Here is a 17,079-nt window from a genome sequence, read left to right as displayed (position 1 = left end):
AACGGGGTTTGGAAAGCATCTAGCTACATCTTTCTTAATCAGAAGGTGGTGATTCTTCTAAATTGAAAAAGTTTGCTGTTTTATATATCCAGTTTTGACAGAATTTCTGGTTGCAGTAAGAGAATTCTCTCAAAATACCAAAGAGCCTAGTGCTAGTAATTCACATGCAACAGGAAAAACATGGTTCTTTCCACAGTCTTACAGATTGAAATTTCATGCAGGTTTTTTTGCACATCTCATGTTTTGAGTGTTTTAAATATCAAAAATAAAATTTAATTTCGGTTGTTGGAGCTGTTTCTTGTTGCATAAATATTCAGTTAAAATAGGCACTTGGGACTTTCCATTAATTTCAGAAAGATATGACAGTTACTGGCCTAAAAAGTCCTTTTTTTCCCCTCATTGTGTTTTAGTTGGTGTTTGTTAGTGTATGTAAACAAGAGAACCAACAGGAGGGATTAAGAGTCGATCTGTGTCCCAACGTTCTCGTTGTCACTGAGTTGCTTTGGAAGGGGAAACTTTCATTCTAGGTCACAACATGAATTGGACAAAGAAATGGTCTGTATTCAAATCTGTATTGGGATGAATGCCCTTCCTACATGTAGCTGTGTGGGTGCAGACTGTTCTCTGTCCAGCTACTTCTTTTCACTTTGAAATCTTTTTTTCGCTTTGCACGCTGTAAGATTATGATATCCTAAATATCCCAACCACCAGGAGAAACAGCAGTCGAGAGAAGATTTCAAAAGCTTTGCATGTCAAAAGAAAATAGTGTTGAGGTGTTTTAGTTTTGGTTCAGACTTCAACATTGCTGCTTCAGCACTTGTCTCAAGCACTCTTACACTATGTGTAGTAGAACACAGTGCTGTTAGTACATGTTTAGTTTATTTCAGGCCGTCTATTTAGGGTTGGTGGAAGAGGAAATAACAATAGCAGGAAATTCTTAGAGACTCCACCTTTGGAATAATGACCCTGAATGTATTGTATAGGCTACTTGCTTGCTTTTGTGTTCTTTTCAGTTATCTTAGCAGAATGGTTAAGGTAATAATGCAAACATGAGATTTGGGAGTTAATATGCTTCTCTGAGCTTGTGGGTTTGATTCCTGCTGGCATCCAAATTAATCTTCTAAATTGAGCAGAGTAAGGTTCCATGAGTTTTCTTTTATGGGCTTCTGCTGAACACTGTTCATTGCTTACAGGTCGAAAAAGGCTGAATTTTGGATTTTTTGTTGCAGTATGAACAGCGTGTCAAACACCAGCTGTCCGTGTTGCTGACTGCTGCCATAAGGTGGCGTGATTTCTTTGAAATTTGTTATTTATTTATTTATTTTTAAAAACGTGTGTCCAAGAACACAGCATATTCGTACATATTTTAATAAATAAAAACATGATTTCACTAGAAAATGTCACTTTTTCTTTTAACCTGTTAGATTACGTCTGGCTATATGTGCACAGACAGAATTCTTGTAATATTAGAATTAATGGTATAGTTGCCCCTCCTTAAGTATTTTCCTCTTACCTGCAGGAGCTGTATTATACATAGAAAAAACAGACAAGTTTGTAGACTTAATGTCTTGGTGCTGTTTTTGCTAACAGAAACAAGAATCTTATATACGAGATTATTTTAAAAATGCAGGGATCAATATGGGATGAGAGTGCAAAATTAATGGTGCAGTTGTGCTATAATTGTGGTAGGGAGAATGGCTCACCAAACAGGAGATGCACAGTTTTATTTCAGAACTGTGGAAATTGTGCTTGTTCACAGCAGGGCTGATTATGATTAATTATTTTTTAAATTGGAACTGAATTCAGAAAATGAGCATGTCTAGTATGTGCCCTAGTTATGTTGTTTTCACAAGAAATGTACTGAGAAAATTTTCTTTACTAAATTACAGAAAATCTGGTTAAGAACAGAATTATCTTTTATCTAGCAGTAAATTTTCCTATGTGAATGATTTGTTGTTATGAAATAGTGTCCATTAACAACCATGTTAACATTCTGTGATTTGCACCAATTTTACTTTTTGGCATATTTTCTGGTTCATATTTTCAAGGTGTAATTTAAGCTAAAAGGACCTTATGATTATTTAATATTTGGCTTAATGACAGGGCATGATCCTGTCTTTCTTCCCACTTTTCTTCCGTGTAGGTAAATGCCACTACTCTCATCCTCTTGCACAATTCTGTTCTGGAAACGATGTTTATAAACACATTATGTGTTTTATTTATAAACACATTAAAGGTGTCTCTTTGAGACTGCAGACAGTAGAACTCTACCTATGTAAAAATTTACCTTAAACACAGTATTTGTAATTCTTCTATTCATCACCAGTTTTGGTAACATCTTCAACTGTAGCCCATTCCACTCGTCTTTTAATTTTTCTTGAAGTCTGTGAAAATGGAGGAACCTTGCAGTATTTCCCTGAAATCTAAAAATCTAGGTTCCTCCTCACCAAGAAGAACATTCAAAGCTGTTTTTTCCTGAAAATCATTTTTGGTACTTGTACTTTTTGCACTTCTCAGTGGTTAAAAATAGGGCAGAGTAGTATAATGAGAGACATAATCTCTTAGGGAAACAAGTGTCAAATTCTTTAATTATTGTTAAATAATCATTTAATGCAGAGATATTTTTAAAATTAAAGATGATTTAATTCTTTTAACTAAATGTCAGGACAAAAAAGGTGGCTGTTGCAGCTTTTCTTCTTGTTCTCATCCTGTTTTGGAAACCTAAAAGCTATATCTATATTATAAACAACGTTTGTTGTATCAAATTTCTAGAGTTCAGTAATGTTTTCAAAGTTGGAATGTATCATGTATTCTTTTTAAAAATCAGTGTGAGGACTTTTGTTAGAATGTTCCATCTTAATTACAACCATTAATAATGTAGTATTATTAGGTGTTATTATAGATAATAATGCTTGATTTTTTTTTCTGTTTTGTTAATTCTACTGAATCAACTTTTTGTGTTTCATCTGCTATTTGAAAGCATACAGCACATCTCTTTGGGATGAGGTTTTTATACTAACGGATGACATGTCTCTGCTGGATATTAGCTTTGGCATCTGGGGTGGCAAACCCCCCCCAAATGCTCATTTCAGTTAATAAGGTGTTTTTAAGTGGGTACCTGTTTTTGTTTGACTGATTTAAATAATCAGACAAAGATTACACAGGGAGATAATGGCTTATATTAGACCAACTAGTATACTGGGAAAATCAGCCAAGACTATTTAAAGATGCCCCAAACTTTTCCCACCCTTTCATGTGATCTAATAAAAAGTATTAACTCTCCCTGCAAAGGTTGCTTTATTGATGTTCTTAGATCATCACCGTGGCCACAATTCCACCACTATGGCAAGTGTAAGTACATGATTTAAATCAAGAGTCCTCTTCATTCTCAGCTGATAACAGCGAATTCCAAATTTGAAAAGACTGTGTAGTTTTGTCTTAGATTTCATCAATTAGTTAAAAATATGTTCTACTGTGTACCCTCTTTAAGAACTGCATCTTTGCAATATTTTGTCCAAATTTTTATCTAAGATAGAACCAACCAATTGGCAGTGTTGCTGTCAGCTTTCATGAAAAGGGAAGGAAAGGCCAATTGTGAAGTAACGGTGTATGCATGAGAAAATCTCCATTTTTGTATGTAAAAGGCAGTACTGTACTTTTAGCATGCTCATGATGAGTTCCTAAAGGCTTAATCCAGTCTCATACACGGATATTCTGAAGTCTGAGTGCAAACAGTGAGCAGCCCCTGATGCTTCTCTGTTGGAAAGTTCATGGATCTGTGCCCCCGGATGAGGTTCTTGTTTCTCTTCTCCCTTTGCACCAGGGGCCAGCTCCTGGAGCAGTGATGGGTGTGCTCAGTGATTTCAGGCTCCCTGACTGTACTGGCTCAAACCCTCTTGCTGAACCATGATGTCTGGCTGTAAATAGTGTAAGTCAGTCATGACATTACACATTGATGTTTTTACCTTGGATTACTGATGTGGTCATGGAGCAGATCGCTAAGATTTTGAAGACATCCAGTGGTTTGTGCCAGGCATTCTTCTGCTTTGTTCAGGCCCTGGGCTGCTACAGTCCTGGCTGGAGTTGTTCAGCTGCTGGCCTCACACACCTCTGCTGGTGAGTGAAACACTGCCAGGATATGGGGCAGGCAGGGGGTTGCACTGTCTGGACTGTCCATGCTGTCCAGCATCATCTGGTTTCACATTTGCTTCTCTAGGCTGCTTTATTAAGAATTTCAGACTCTCCAGCCTTCTCTAGAGGATCATCCTCAGGGTTTTACTTTGGCATGTGGCATCTTATCAGGTAGTTTAATTATATCTCTTTGAAGAAGGAAACATCATGCTAGTAGTATACATTTTTCTCCACAGATTGTGCTCTAGCATTACTGTTAGGTTTTTGCTGATATTTTATACTATACCATAATTAAAAAAAAAATTTTCGCTCTGCGCTCTTAAGTTTACATTTATAGACTTTTTCATGGAAAGTTTTTGTGCTCCTCACACTGTTTTGTAAAGTATCTGACAAAGGTGGGTTGGTGAACAGATCAATACAGTTGTGTGCAACCTCTTTATTGTGAATTTGAGGTACTTATTTCTACATACAGTCCAGAATGGTAAGCTGTGCTTTTTTCCCCCCCAGACACTGAGAATAATGGGATTTATTTTCTGTTACTGCAATTGATGAAATGACCATCCTTCAGTAATGTTACTGTTTAGTGTTTTCTCCTGCTTTGGGGTTTTTTTCTTTACTTCAGATTCTGAAGAAATTTGCCATGTAAATTCGCATGTAAAAAGCAGAGTAGTCAGAGAATGTGCTGGGAGCTGGATCTCATCTCTGCTTTTTTTGTGAAGTGCATATGGGCAGTGCTCACCCCATGCTGTGGTGCATGAGAAGAAACCAACAGTGTTGCCTAGGATGGATTTCTTAGGGAATTAGGTCCCCCTATGTGCAAAGGCAGTTGGCACTGTAGAGAGAAATTTCTTCTTGAGGAGGCAGTCAAGATTGTCTGACCCTGCCACTCAAGTGCTGTGCCAGCCTTTACTGCCTCCAGGCTTGACTCTCCAACACAAGCCCATCTCTGCCACAAAACCCGAGACACAATATGTGCTTTCAGGGACTAGAGATAAACTGGTATTCTGCATAAATTAATTTTCTTGTAGTACTGCCATCCTTAAGATGTGTGATTAAGGGGACACGGGTGAATTCACAGGCTGTAAATACCCCTGCCGTTTGTGGAACTACAAGGCTCAGAGAGGGTGAGCAGGTTCAGGTAACCACCTGAAGCTACAGAGGGGCTGTATTCCTTAGTTCAGCAATGTAAGATACTGGGCTTTGGCATTGGCTCTGTTATTTTGGTTCTGGTTTCCTTGAGTGGTGACAGAACTGTCAGTGCTCACACAAATGGAGCTCCTGTTAGCTTGGCAACCTCTCAGGGGTGTCTTTCTCCCTAACCTAGCATTCCTCAAAAGTTGGGCTTACTCTTTTCGAACTGAAGCTGTTCCCTCTTCTGAGTCTGAGGGATGTGACATTAAGGCAGAATGATGCTGCTATTTACTGCACTGATTCTGAAAGGCAGAACCATTGCTGCTTAAGGCTGATCCTTGCTGCAGTTTCTTATATTACATTTGTTGATTCAAGGGCATCTTTTAAGGCTCCTCCCAAGGTGGTGAGCAGTGAGGTAAGTTACTCCAGGTAATAAGGACAAGAGCAGTCTCTGAAGATGAGATCAGGCTGCTGTTATAAGACTGAATGACTGGGCAGCAAAATGGCAGATGAAAATGTATGCAGATAAATGTAAAGTAATACAAATGAGGCAAAATAGCTCTAGCTTCATATAACAAATGATATATATGTTTCTCAGCCGACTGTTTCTTCTCAGAAGTGAGGCCTTTGAGTTATAAGGGAGAGTTGCATGTAAACAACAGCTCGGGACAGTAGCAATGAAGCAAAATCCCGTATTACGGATTAATATAGCAGGAATAGATGATTCCATTGCATACAACTGTGGTTTGTTTTTCCATACCTGGTCTCTTTATTTTAAAATGTTCTGATATATTAGAAGAAGAAAAGAGTTAGAAAGGTGTAAGAAAGAGTGGAAAATCATGGGTGGTATAGGAAAAGTACTTGGGATTGATTGCTCACTCTGTCCTTTGGGACAAGAAGTCGACACCATTAATTAAAGATAGCTGGAGCCAGGAGCAAAACAAACAGGAGAACAAGGTTGTTCATGTGGGAGGTGAGTTGGTCTGTGGGATGCCTCACCACTGAGTGCTGTGGATGCAAGAAATTTGCATGTCCTGAAGGGAAAGTGGACATGTATTTGGAAAAGAGAGCCACTGGGGATTATTAAGGAGACAAGCCACACCAGGTTCAGGAAATCTCTTGAACTAAAAATACCTGTAGTCTGGGAGAATGTAATCAGGGAAATGTCTGATGTGCTGCCCTGTGCTGCTCGTTGGTAGACTTCCATGTGTGGCCACTACTGGAAACATAATAGTGGGTTTAATAAACCCACGTTCTGAACTGATCGTGTGCAGAGACCCGAGGGTGGACAGTGCTTTTCCCTGGCTGTGGGGCTGTGGGTGTCCTCTTGGCACAGGAAGCTGTGCTGCTTTTCCCTTGGTGTGAGGTTGTTGTGAAGGGCTGTAGCATCTGCCGGTGCTGGGTGCCTGCCCTGGGAGCATTCCCTGTTTCTGCTGCAGTGCTGTGGGAGGCGGCTCTGGCCACTGCTCTGCTGAGAGCTGCTGCTGAGATTGTCCAGGCACCTCCTGGAATGAATGGGAATGAGGAACTGCCTGACTGGTTTGATGCCTCTCTGTCCCTGTCCTCCCTCGCTGCTCCTCCTGTCACCTGGGATGTCTTTTTGTCATGTCACAATACAAAATAATAACTAAGGAGGGGTTTTTGCTCTATGATGAGACCTGGTTGGTGTTAGGGAACGAATGAGGCTTTATTGAATGAGCTGGATTGGTACTTCTGGAGCATAATCACAGAATACGTACAGCACAGGTTGATAGCATCTGCAAATTGTTCCTGATTCTCTCTCATGCTTGAACTGCTGGGATTTTGGGTAGGAGTTTGTACCACCTAATTTTCACTGTCCTCATGCATTTATCTGTCCAGTGAAACTTTAGAAAGAAAAAGGAGTCAGCTAGAACTTTTACTATATGCTTTCTATTTATTTACTACCTTTTTTTTTTAATATTAAATCATTAAAACATTTCACTAGTACTTCTAAAACTAAAACAATACAGTAAAAAGCCCATCCACAACTTCTCTCTGGACAAAGGAACTGCTGAAGGACGATATTTAAGGATTATTTTTGGGCAGAAAGCGCATGTGTTCTTTTCTGAAAATGCACAGATATTGTGGGTCTGTCTGGAGAGTAGGTGTGGTATTGAGAATTATGAGAGTAATGTTTCACTTGGAACATGATCCTCGTAAATGCCAGCGCTTTGCTTACTCACAAGAACACACAGAGTTTTGGTAGGGTGAGATACGTTGCACAATATGCATACATGTGATTGTAATCACACCGAGACACGTACACACATGCCAGAAACTGCAAGAAATTTGCTGTCTTCCGCGTTTTAACAGTATTTTTTTAAAGTATTTTTAGATTATATTTTATTTATTTTTAGTAGAGATTGGTGACTTGGTTCATTTAGGTAATAAGCTCATCAAAGGGGAATGTATTAAAAAAGGGGTTACTTTGGATGAGAAAGCGATGGTGACTCAATGCAGAAACAAGTTTGGACAAACCTTTACGACAGAATCCTGTAGGGCCTTGGTGAATGTATTTTACATTAGCAGATTCCTCAGCGGGGCTGTTGTCTTTAGAGAAGCTTTATTGTTACGCAGGACCTGCCTCAACACCATTTTGAAAGCTGCCTCTTCCTTTTGATGAGAAGATACAGAACCAGTACTGAGGGCGGGGAATGTGCTGGGGAGGGAGGAGAATGGGAGAGGTGTTGATAGGGCAGCAGACAGAGAAGCCTCATTTTTTTACTGGACTCTGGAAGAAGTAAATATGTGTTCAGAAAGAGCGTAATAATAAACTTGAAAGACTGTTTCTTAACAATGAGATATTAAACCATTTATACATGGAGAAAACTTTTACTGATAGTCAAGTGTCTGTAAGTATAAAGTTTTGTTTGTCTAAAGCGAGCAGAAAACAGGAATATGATTTAATGAGTAGTCTTCTGAGCTAAGAAATCTTGCAGTGAAATATGATAAATTATGCTTCTAAGGATTCAATGAGGTTTTAAAGAGACAAAGTTCGTAAGTATGAGTATTTAAGTTGACTTTCTATATAAGCTCTGTTACAAAATTAAGAATATACCATTTTTATAGCTATGTTTAAAATTGTGCTCCAGCATTGTATTGTTTTTAAAATGAGTGTGGTAGATGCACATATATTTCTCTAATTTTTTTTATAAACTTTGCCCTTAATTTTTATTATGCTTGCGCATGTTTCCGTAAAACAAAAATGTCGTTACAGATGTGCTACCTTTTAATTGTCACAGTGCTTTTTTAAAAGTTGTGCAGCTAAAGGGACTTTTCTTCTTCCAGCTGGATTTTTATCCAATAAAACAGAATCCAGATGGTGTGAGCTATTAAAATATCTGAAAATAAATGAAAAGTATTTAGAGAAGACAAAATTTCTGAGGTGTAGAGACTTAGATCAGTTTTGACTTCTTGTGGCTCACAAGAAACTTATTTTGCAAGTAAGCATCCTAGCTGTATTATCGAATTTTGACATTATGGTCTTATTCTTTCTGTCTGTATATCTCAGAATAAAATTGTCTTAAATGCTAGAAGTATGGCAGAAAAATTTTCCTATTTTAAAATCAGGAGGGAAATAAATAATTGCAAAGCATGGGAAGCTATTATATGCATTATTTACTTAAAATATAGTAGTTTTCATGCTCACTTTTACACTGATTTCTTCAAAATCTATTAACTGTTAGGGGCTACATCAGTAGTAGGAAATTCAGAAGTGACTAAGTGTGTTTTGGTGATCTGTCACTTAATCATATCCTCTCTAATATGCAGTTTAGTTTTAGTTTACTGTTGGACTGCAAGTTACCTTCCGTCTGGATGTGCAAGTTGTGCTGTTTCTGCATGTTTTTATTAGTGGAGAGAATTCAGTTGTCTTAAAATGTCGATCAACAGAAGGGGAAAATAAATCCGGGTATTGTTCACAAATAGTTTTGGCAAAGTACATTTTTTAAATTTTCATTTTGCAGTCCTGTAGAATTATTTTTCAAACTTTACAGTATGGCTCGTAGAACCAGATTTTTTTTTTTTTTTTATTCTTTTTCGGAGTGGATTTCTGGATGGCAAACCTTGAATTGAATAACGTGCACAGGAGTCTGGGCAGTGCTGCAGACAGCAGAGGGCACTCGGAACAGTCGTTTGCATTCCCTTTGCTTCGCGGGATTTACTGTAGGGGAAGTCTCAGTGTCTGACAAGGCAGCTTGTACTTCAGTTATTTATACACCAGCAAGTTCCAGCTAGTTTGGCTTCAAAATATTTTGGTTAATATTGCATTGGAATAGGGAGGACTCTCACTTCAAAATTTGTAGAGGGAATCCACAATGTTATACATGAGAGAATCTTTTCTCATCAGTAGCACATATGGGGTCTGTTTATTGTTGAGGAGCTGACAAATCATTGACAAAGATGTATTTAGACAGATTACAGAAAATTTGGAGAATTAGGGGAAAAAAACCATTTTATTTTATGGCAGAGTTTTCTGAATTTATGTGTAGGCTTTTTGATGCTCCTGTTTTTTTATTTCAGTAACCGGGGTCAGTGAGCTAAATCATATTCTTAATATGTGGCTGTCATGCAAGTAGTTGTTACTTTAATATGACAGGGAAAAATCAATACTTGATGAGATTTAAGATTTTTGGTGGTGCATTCTGCAAACGTCTCATTTAGTTTAGGACTTTGTGTGATGAGGAGCTGGTCCGGGGGATTGCCTCTTCCTGATTGCCTGATGGTTTGTGTGTGTGTTTTCTTCACTAGGAGTCAGGGATATAATAAATCCTATTAATCTTTTGACAAGTTAAAACTTACCCAGGCTCCCTGTCATTCTGTCTTTCTCTTCAGCTTTTTCTGCTCTGAAAACAAACGTACGAAAGCAAATATGAGCAGGAAATGAAGGGAGGGTAGGAGAGAAAAACAGATCAACCTTATCTGGGGTCACTACCCCTTCCCACAGTTTAGCTCCTAAGCAGATGGATGTGGGTTTACAAATGTCGTCTTTGGTGTATCTGAATAAGGCTTTTAAAGCTGTTGCACCACATTTTAACACTTTCCATTAATAGCTTTGCGAATTAGCATTCCTTCTGCTTTTGACCTTTGACCTCTGAGTTGCCTGCCTGATTTCCAAATATGCTACACAGAATCACAAGATTTTATATCTGCAGCTGCCGAAATAAGCTGTGAAAATGTAGAGGGATATGAATTTTTTAAAGGGCTTTCAGTGCCACATGACACTCCATAGCCATGATCATTAACTGCTGCTGCCTAATTGCTGGGGCTTATTTTTCAGCGTTCGCTGTATGGAAAAAAAAACGTGGACGTGTAAGGCTTAGTTCAGTGAAACAAAATCAACAGTTCTGAATGTCTGTTTAAATGAGGGGATTATTAGGTTTACAATGCGGAGTGCGAGTGCCTAGAATGTGTAAAACGTTGCCCACCCACAGTGTTCCCAACAACATTCACTGCAGTTGCTCCAGTGAGCTGCTGGTCTTGCAGCTACATCCCACTGTTGCATGTGGGGTTATTTTTCTCTTATTTTCTTCCTTTGGGTAACATTCTGATCTGTTGAAATTGTACTTTTGGTCTTTTTAGGGTGATGCCTAGAGGATTTAGGTTGGGTGTTACGTGTAAGTGCTACTGATAAAAGTCCTGGTTTGTGTTACCCCAAAGGGGTGTTCACAGGGAAGTTCTTCAAGCATTTCTGATCCATTTGTGATCTTTACTCATCCATTGTAAGGGTTATTATGTATCTGATTATTTGTAATAGTGTTGCTATTTGGTTAAAGTATTGACAATGAAAATACATCCTGCATCCCACTTGGTTTAGTGTCAAACAAAACGCAGTGTTTAAATAGCTGTGGCATTTTTTTCTTCATAGAGTTGCACATTTTGAATACTTATCCACACACAGTAAAACTTTTCTTCTGTGCAAGTACCATAGGGTACTTGCTTCTGAAATCCTGGAATAATGGGGGGGTGTCATTTGTAATTTTTAAAACACATTTCTTCTTGTTTGCCTACCCAGTTGTTTCCATTGAATTTTGTCATGGTATTAAATGCTTGTAGGAAGATTCAAAACCGCAGTGGTGTGCCTATTCAAACAAGTAATCAATCAAAAAATTAACTGTCCATCACAGCATTTGGCTTATCCCTCTAAAATTCTAGTTCGAATAGGCATCATCTGCAAGTGAATTAATTTTTTCCTGATCACTCTAAATTAAATTGAGAAGATTGAGTTTTTCTGTTAACCAAGTCTCTTCATCCTAAATGCAAAACGGGAAGATGGGCAGGCTTTTATATACTTGCTGTAGCAAGTCAGTCTCACCATGAAATGTTGAGTAAAGGCTCTTCTCTTTCCTCATTTTTTTCTCTTTTTAAGTTCCAAGTAACATTTGCTTTCTTCACAGGGTTTTTTGTATATTATGGGCTCAACCTCAGGAACTGTATGGATGTGAGGGGTTCTACATGCTGCACTGAACAAGGGAGAAAGTTCCTCTTTCCTGAATGACTACTAGCACGTCCACCTAGGGCTTAAGGACATCCCACTAGCATGAAAATGCCCAATAATCACTCCCGGATTGCAATTCTGATGTTTATTTTTAGCAGAAAATTGTGTTCTGATTGCTTTAAAAATAACAGCAGTGAATGATTTAGGTACTGTCACTCTCGTGGACAGCAGTTAACTTCCTGAAATGCTGTACTTTCCATATAGAGTTACTTGAAGACACCGCTGTCACAGGCAAGTGAATTGCACTTCCCTCTTTCATTGCAAGGAGCTGATTTTGCTCTCTGTTCCTGAGGCTCTGTGCACAGAACTCTCCTGACATCAGCTGAGCACAGGTTCAGGTTGTGAGGGAGGAAGGGCAGAACAGCAGTTGGTTTCTGAAAGAAGACTTTTGTCTTTAGTGACAAGAGGCCACTCCTAGGTTTAATGAAATGTGCCAAGTCTCCTTGTATTGCGGATTTTTATGTGCAGTTTGTAGTGCTAACCACTGAAAAGTTATGCAGAATGGACTGTTTGAGGTCCTATTTTGTTCTGGCTTGCATTATGTAAACCTCTGAAAATAGTGATTTACTATGTAAATGTTTCTCTAACTAATGTTAGGGTGATTAACTAGTGTTTTTTTGGAAACTGTCTTGGAAATCTGTTTTATTGAATACAGGACTACCATACGGTTCAGCATCATTTTATTTTCCTGATTTGTTATAGGAAATGTTCTGAAATACAATCAGCATGATTTATATAAAATGATCGAGCTTTTCTGGTGAGAGATAATTGAGATCTAATCTGAATCCCTGACGAACCACAGCTTCCTGCATTGGCCTGTTGCTATTGGTAACATAAAGGGAGTAAAATAGAACTTCATACGAAATGCCTTTAAACTTTACTGGCATGTACAGGCATGGAACAGCGTTGAATTTTTTAGTTTAATCTTTGAGAAGCCGACGTGTTAAGGAAATGCTTTTTCCATATTAAGTGAAGATGAATTTAGGAAGAGTACTGCTAGGAAAAATAACTGCTGTTTCTTACGAGGAGCGGGTAAGTGATATGAATTATATTTAGCTAAAGCAAGGCATTGTTGCAGTGAGAAATTAGAATAGGCTATTGTTATTGGCAAGAAATTAGAGAAGAATGGTATCAGCTTCGGAATGCTTTTTGCTTAGCCTTTAAGCTTTTTTACTTCAAAGTATTTGAGTTAAAATTCCTTTGTAAATGCAAACATTGGGTTTTATTCTCAGAGAAAAGTAATAGTGTTATACCAACTAACACTGAGATTTTGATATCCGTTTATGAACTATGCCCAATATGTATAAAGCTAAAAAACCCAGTATGTTTATAACGTGTGCCTATTATTTAATTATGTGCAATTTATTTTGTATATGCTTTCTGTACCCTTATATCAATATGATATCTTTAGGTAAGACTGTATATATTTTGTATATATCTTTATAAAAATCATTTTAGGGATGGATTTGGCACTTAAGGCACTGTGTTTGTATGTGATAGGATTGATTTTGTTTGGGGTAAAAAGTTGAACATTTATTTCTGAAAGGAATTCCAAACGTCACATCATTTATTTGTCATGGGCTGTTTTTATAGATTCAAATATTTGACAAAATTATACCGAATGTATTCAGTAAAGTTTTTGTACAGTCGTTTTACAGTATGTTTTTCTTCAGAACTCTTACATATAGAATGCTTTTGTGTTAACTGTTATGAATGCAGTTTGGTGATAGAGAATTGAAAAGTGAAATTGTGTAATAGTCCTCCTTTAAGTGGCATTCTGAAGGGGCACTCTTCTCAAAGAATTCTAAATCATGAAATTAATTGCAATAATATTTTGAAATGGTGATAAAAAGCCTGTGGTGTTATACTATTTTTTAGGTGATAAGTACATTTGAGATTATTTGTTACAAGGAATAACTAGCAGTAATTGATGAGTAATATGGCTTTTTTTTTAATTTAAAATGTGAGAACTGTATATACCATATTTTGAGGCATCTCCTCTCCCAGAGACCACTGGAGTTCATGACATGAACTATGCTGATGCTGTAATATATTTAAAAATACATAATGTATCATGTATATCCTGGAGTAATGTGACTGAAGACTGTGGGATCTGATCATAATTCATACCCTGGCAAAAGGAGAAGTTGCTTCAGGTGATTTAAGAAGTAGTTTGAACAAAGCTAGATGGAAGCAGATGGTCATCTGAGTGACAGGCTTTCCCTGGGATAAGCGACAGAATGTTTGGAAGTTGGCTCTTTGTATTCAGCCTGTAAATCTTCAGAACCCAACAGATTTCCTAACGTTATCCTCTATACTGAAATCATGTGAGAAAATTAGTTTAAAAGGTTGGTGGAGGTGGGTGTGCTATTCTAACCTGGAAGGCTTATTTACGGGGACTTTATAAAATAATGATGTAAAGGGATGTACTGGGTGAGTAACAGATTCTGGCAGCGCTCAGAGAATTCTTTGGATGCAGCAAGAAGTCAGTGCCTGTATTGCAAGAATGTGTGCTTTGGAAAGGCGGCAGAGAGGTCATTTTTAATCCCTTTGAATCTTTCTGGATGCCCAGGAAAAGGATGGATGTTTCTGTTTAGTCTGTGATTCTGTCATTGTTAGAATAGGGAGAGAGAAATACATCTTCACTCTCCTTACAGATTTTCCCCTCTGTGTCTCCGAAGGAGTGGGAAACAGAGATGTCTTTTTTGACTCAGGAAGGCACTCACCCCCATTGTAATGGCACAGATGATTTCATGTTGCTCCATTTTATTTCTGAGGCCTGGCATTTCCCAGTATGTGTCACCCCTGCCGGTATCCCCCTCTTTCCCTTTGTTCTCCTCCAGTATTTGAGCGTGACTTTGACTTGAGTGACAAATCTTGAGGTAGAGAAAAAGGACACTTTTGTATTGTGTTACCTGGGTAGTTGTACACATGGATTTATTTGCTCAGTGTAATGTCTGGGCTATAGGTAGGGTATCTTTTAGTTTTCTGCATGATGTTGTTATGGCAGAATTGGGCAATACCTAGTCACTTCTCTGGGACCTGATCCATGTAAAATGGAACATAAAGATGGAACAAAGTGGTTAAGAGTTTCTGTCACCTGAAAGATGTCATCAGACAGGCTTCATGCAGAGGTACACACATCTAGCAGGTTATAGGCCATGAAAGCTAAAAGATACAGCCTGTTCCAACCTTATGAACTTTCATCCTTATGAATTATTCTCCTCTATGCCCTCTCTCCCTTTGTATCTTGTTGTTGGTGCAAGGTACTATGTTGTCTACTTCTGTTCTGGAAAAAAAAATTAGGTACTCACAAAGTAGTTTTCTCCCTGATAATTTTTGTAAGCTTAAACTATTTTAGATTTGTTGCTAGCAGATCCTGAGCACAACATCAAAAGCTCATGGGCCCTTCTGGTTTTTCCACCTAGCAGAGAGATGATGCAAAGGGAACTTTAACATATTTTCTCTTATTCAGAACTTTATGTTATCAAATATTTGCTGAAGCATTTGCCAGTTTATAGAGACCTAGAGCATCTTTTATGCTGTATGGTAACTGGGAAGCCACGCTTCAGCTTGCTGGCCCAGGCACTCAGCTTGTCTCTCAAATCACAGAGATCAAGATCCTGCCCTGATGTCCCTGGAGCAGAGTTGCATCCCCCAATTTTGCAGGGTGTGTGTGAGTGTCTGTGTAACTCAGCTGCTCATCCAGCTGGATGAGCAAGCAGAGTTCCCCTGAAGAGATACACTGGAAGGCATTTTAGCTTTCCTAAATCAGATTTATTTTTTAAATTTTGGTAATTTGTTACCATCAGACTCCTGGCATATACCATGGCCTTTTTCCTAAACCAGTTTGGTAACTGGGGTAATTTGAAGAACCAATTTCAGTTCTTATCTGGTTGTGAAAGATTTGATGGTTTCACACAATTAGATTTTATCTCTTGATGATAGCTGATATGTACATTCACAACATCTATGTTCTGTCTTTTGGAATTAAACACTTTAAAAAAATCTTCACATTAGCCCTGACTGGCACAGATTCATGCCCTATCCTTCCTCCTCTTTCAGAAATGGTTACCTACATGAGCTGTTCAATTTTATAGTTTTCTGATACATATGTTTTTCAATTTCTTAATATGTGTGTAGTGTTTAATTTCATAAAATAATCAAACTTTTTATGTGCAGTAGGTCAAATTTTGTCCTGAAGAGCCTCCAGTGGTGGGAAACATGAGTGCTGAAGAATGAAAAACAGCCCCCAACATAAAGTGTATTTTTAAAATGAGATCATCATAGTATTAAAAAAAATCTGGTCTTGCAACTTACACCTTTCAAAGACAAATCTAGACAAGTTTCAGCTGAACAGTTTAGAAGAGAAACTTCTTTGTCTGAATTTGGACTGCATGCAATTTCTGACAGGTTTAAACTGAGATTTCTAAGTACTCACAAACGTAGTTTGAACATATTACTGTGAATTCTTATACAGAATTACGAGCTTTAGTTTCTAGGTTTTATTGAATTAGGTGGATTTAGATACACATATGAATTGAAAGAAATGTTCTTAAAATTAGATTTTGTTCTGTGATCTATAGAAATAAACGGACAGTGCTTGGAACGTGATAGGTATATTTAGTGATTCTATAATGTAAAATATATTTCTCCTATAGATGCTTTTCTAAAATGTTCTATCATTAAAATTACAAAGGCCTTGCTTGGAGAGATTTTAAGATGCTGATACACGTAATGTAGCATGCAGTAGATAAAGTATCTAAATACACAACACCAACCCACGGTGGGTAGAAAGTTCACTGCATTAACTTATGCTAAATGGATTGAGATAAAACTCTCAGTGTCCATTGATGATTGAGTTTTGCTATGAAATTGCACCATTTTCCCTTAAAAATTATATTTTGTAATTGTTAACTTCCCAGTTTTTGACAGAAGTGGTATGAATATTCTTTCTGGTATCATGAAAATCCTATTATTTTTGCTTCATACCTTTCAAAACCATGATGAGTTGTACTTGTTTGAATCTAGGTTAATGAAAGCTGACAAAGTAAATGACCATTCCTACAGTACAGATATTTTGAAAGTACTTTGGTTTTTTTCTGTCTAATGTGTAAACTGATACTATTACTTTACTTTGAGTCATCCTTTTCTTTGTTCTTTGGGAAATAACATTGAAGTTGTTTATTCATTAACTGTACTGTACAGTGATGTGACTAAGAAATTAGAAGCAATCACATTTATAAACCAGATTTCAGTAATACAAATTAAATTTTCTAAATTATAAACATGAATTAAGC

General features: G+C 37.6%; 1 protein-coding gene across 3 annotated transcripts in view; it reads left to right on the top strand.

Moving 5' to 3' along the window:
- The window catches only part of RGS12 (regulator of G protein signaling 12), an 84,358-nt gene that overhangs the window by 22,557 nt on the left and 44,722 nt on the right, over positions 1 to 17,079 (top strand). The window contains exon 1 of one of the 3 annotated variants that reach the window (XM_066185248.1): positions 7,559 to 8,135. The exons of 1 other annotated variant lie outside the window; for it this stretch is intronic. In XM_066185248.1, the coding sequence (XP_066041345.1) occupies positions 8,103 to 8,135 (33 nt within the window). In that variant the 5' untranslated portion in view covers positions 7,559 to 8,102. Of the gene's footprint in view, positions 1 to 7,558; positions 8,136 to 12,182; positions 12,812 to 17,079 lie in introns of those variants that run through there. One more of the 3 variants, XM_066185247.1, reaches the window with a different exon arrangement.

This window comes from Chamaea fasciata, unplaced genomic scaffold (assembly GCF_029207755.1).
Source record: "Chamaea fasciata isolate MVZ Bird 193981 ecotype frontalis unplaced genomic scaffold, bChaFas1.0.hap1 SCAF_6, whole genome shotgun sequence".
Classification (NCBI taxonomy): Eukaryota; Metazoa; Chordata; class Aves; order Passeriformes; family Sylviidae; genus Chamaea; species Chamaea fasciata.
Note: the sequence above shows the minus strand (reverse complement) of the source record. Positions and strands in the feature narration are given on the sequence as shown.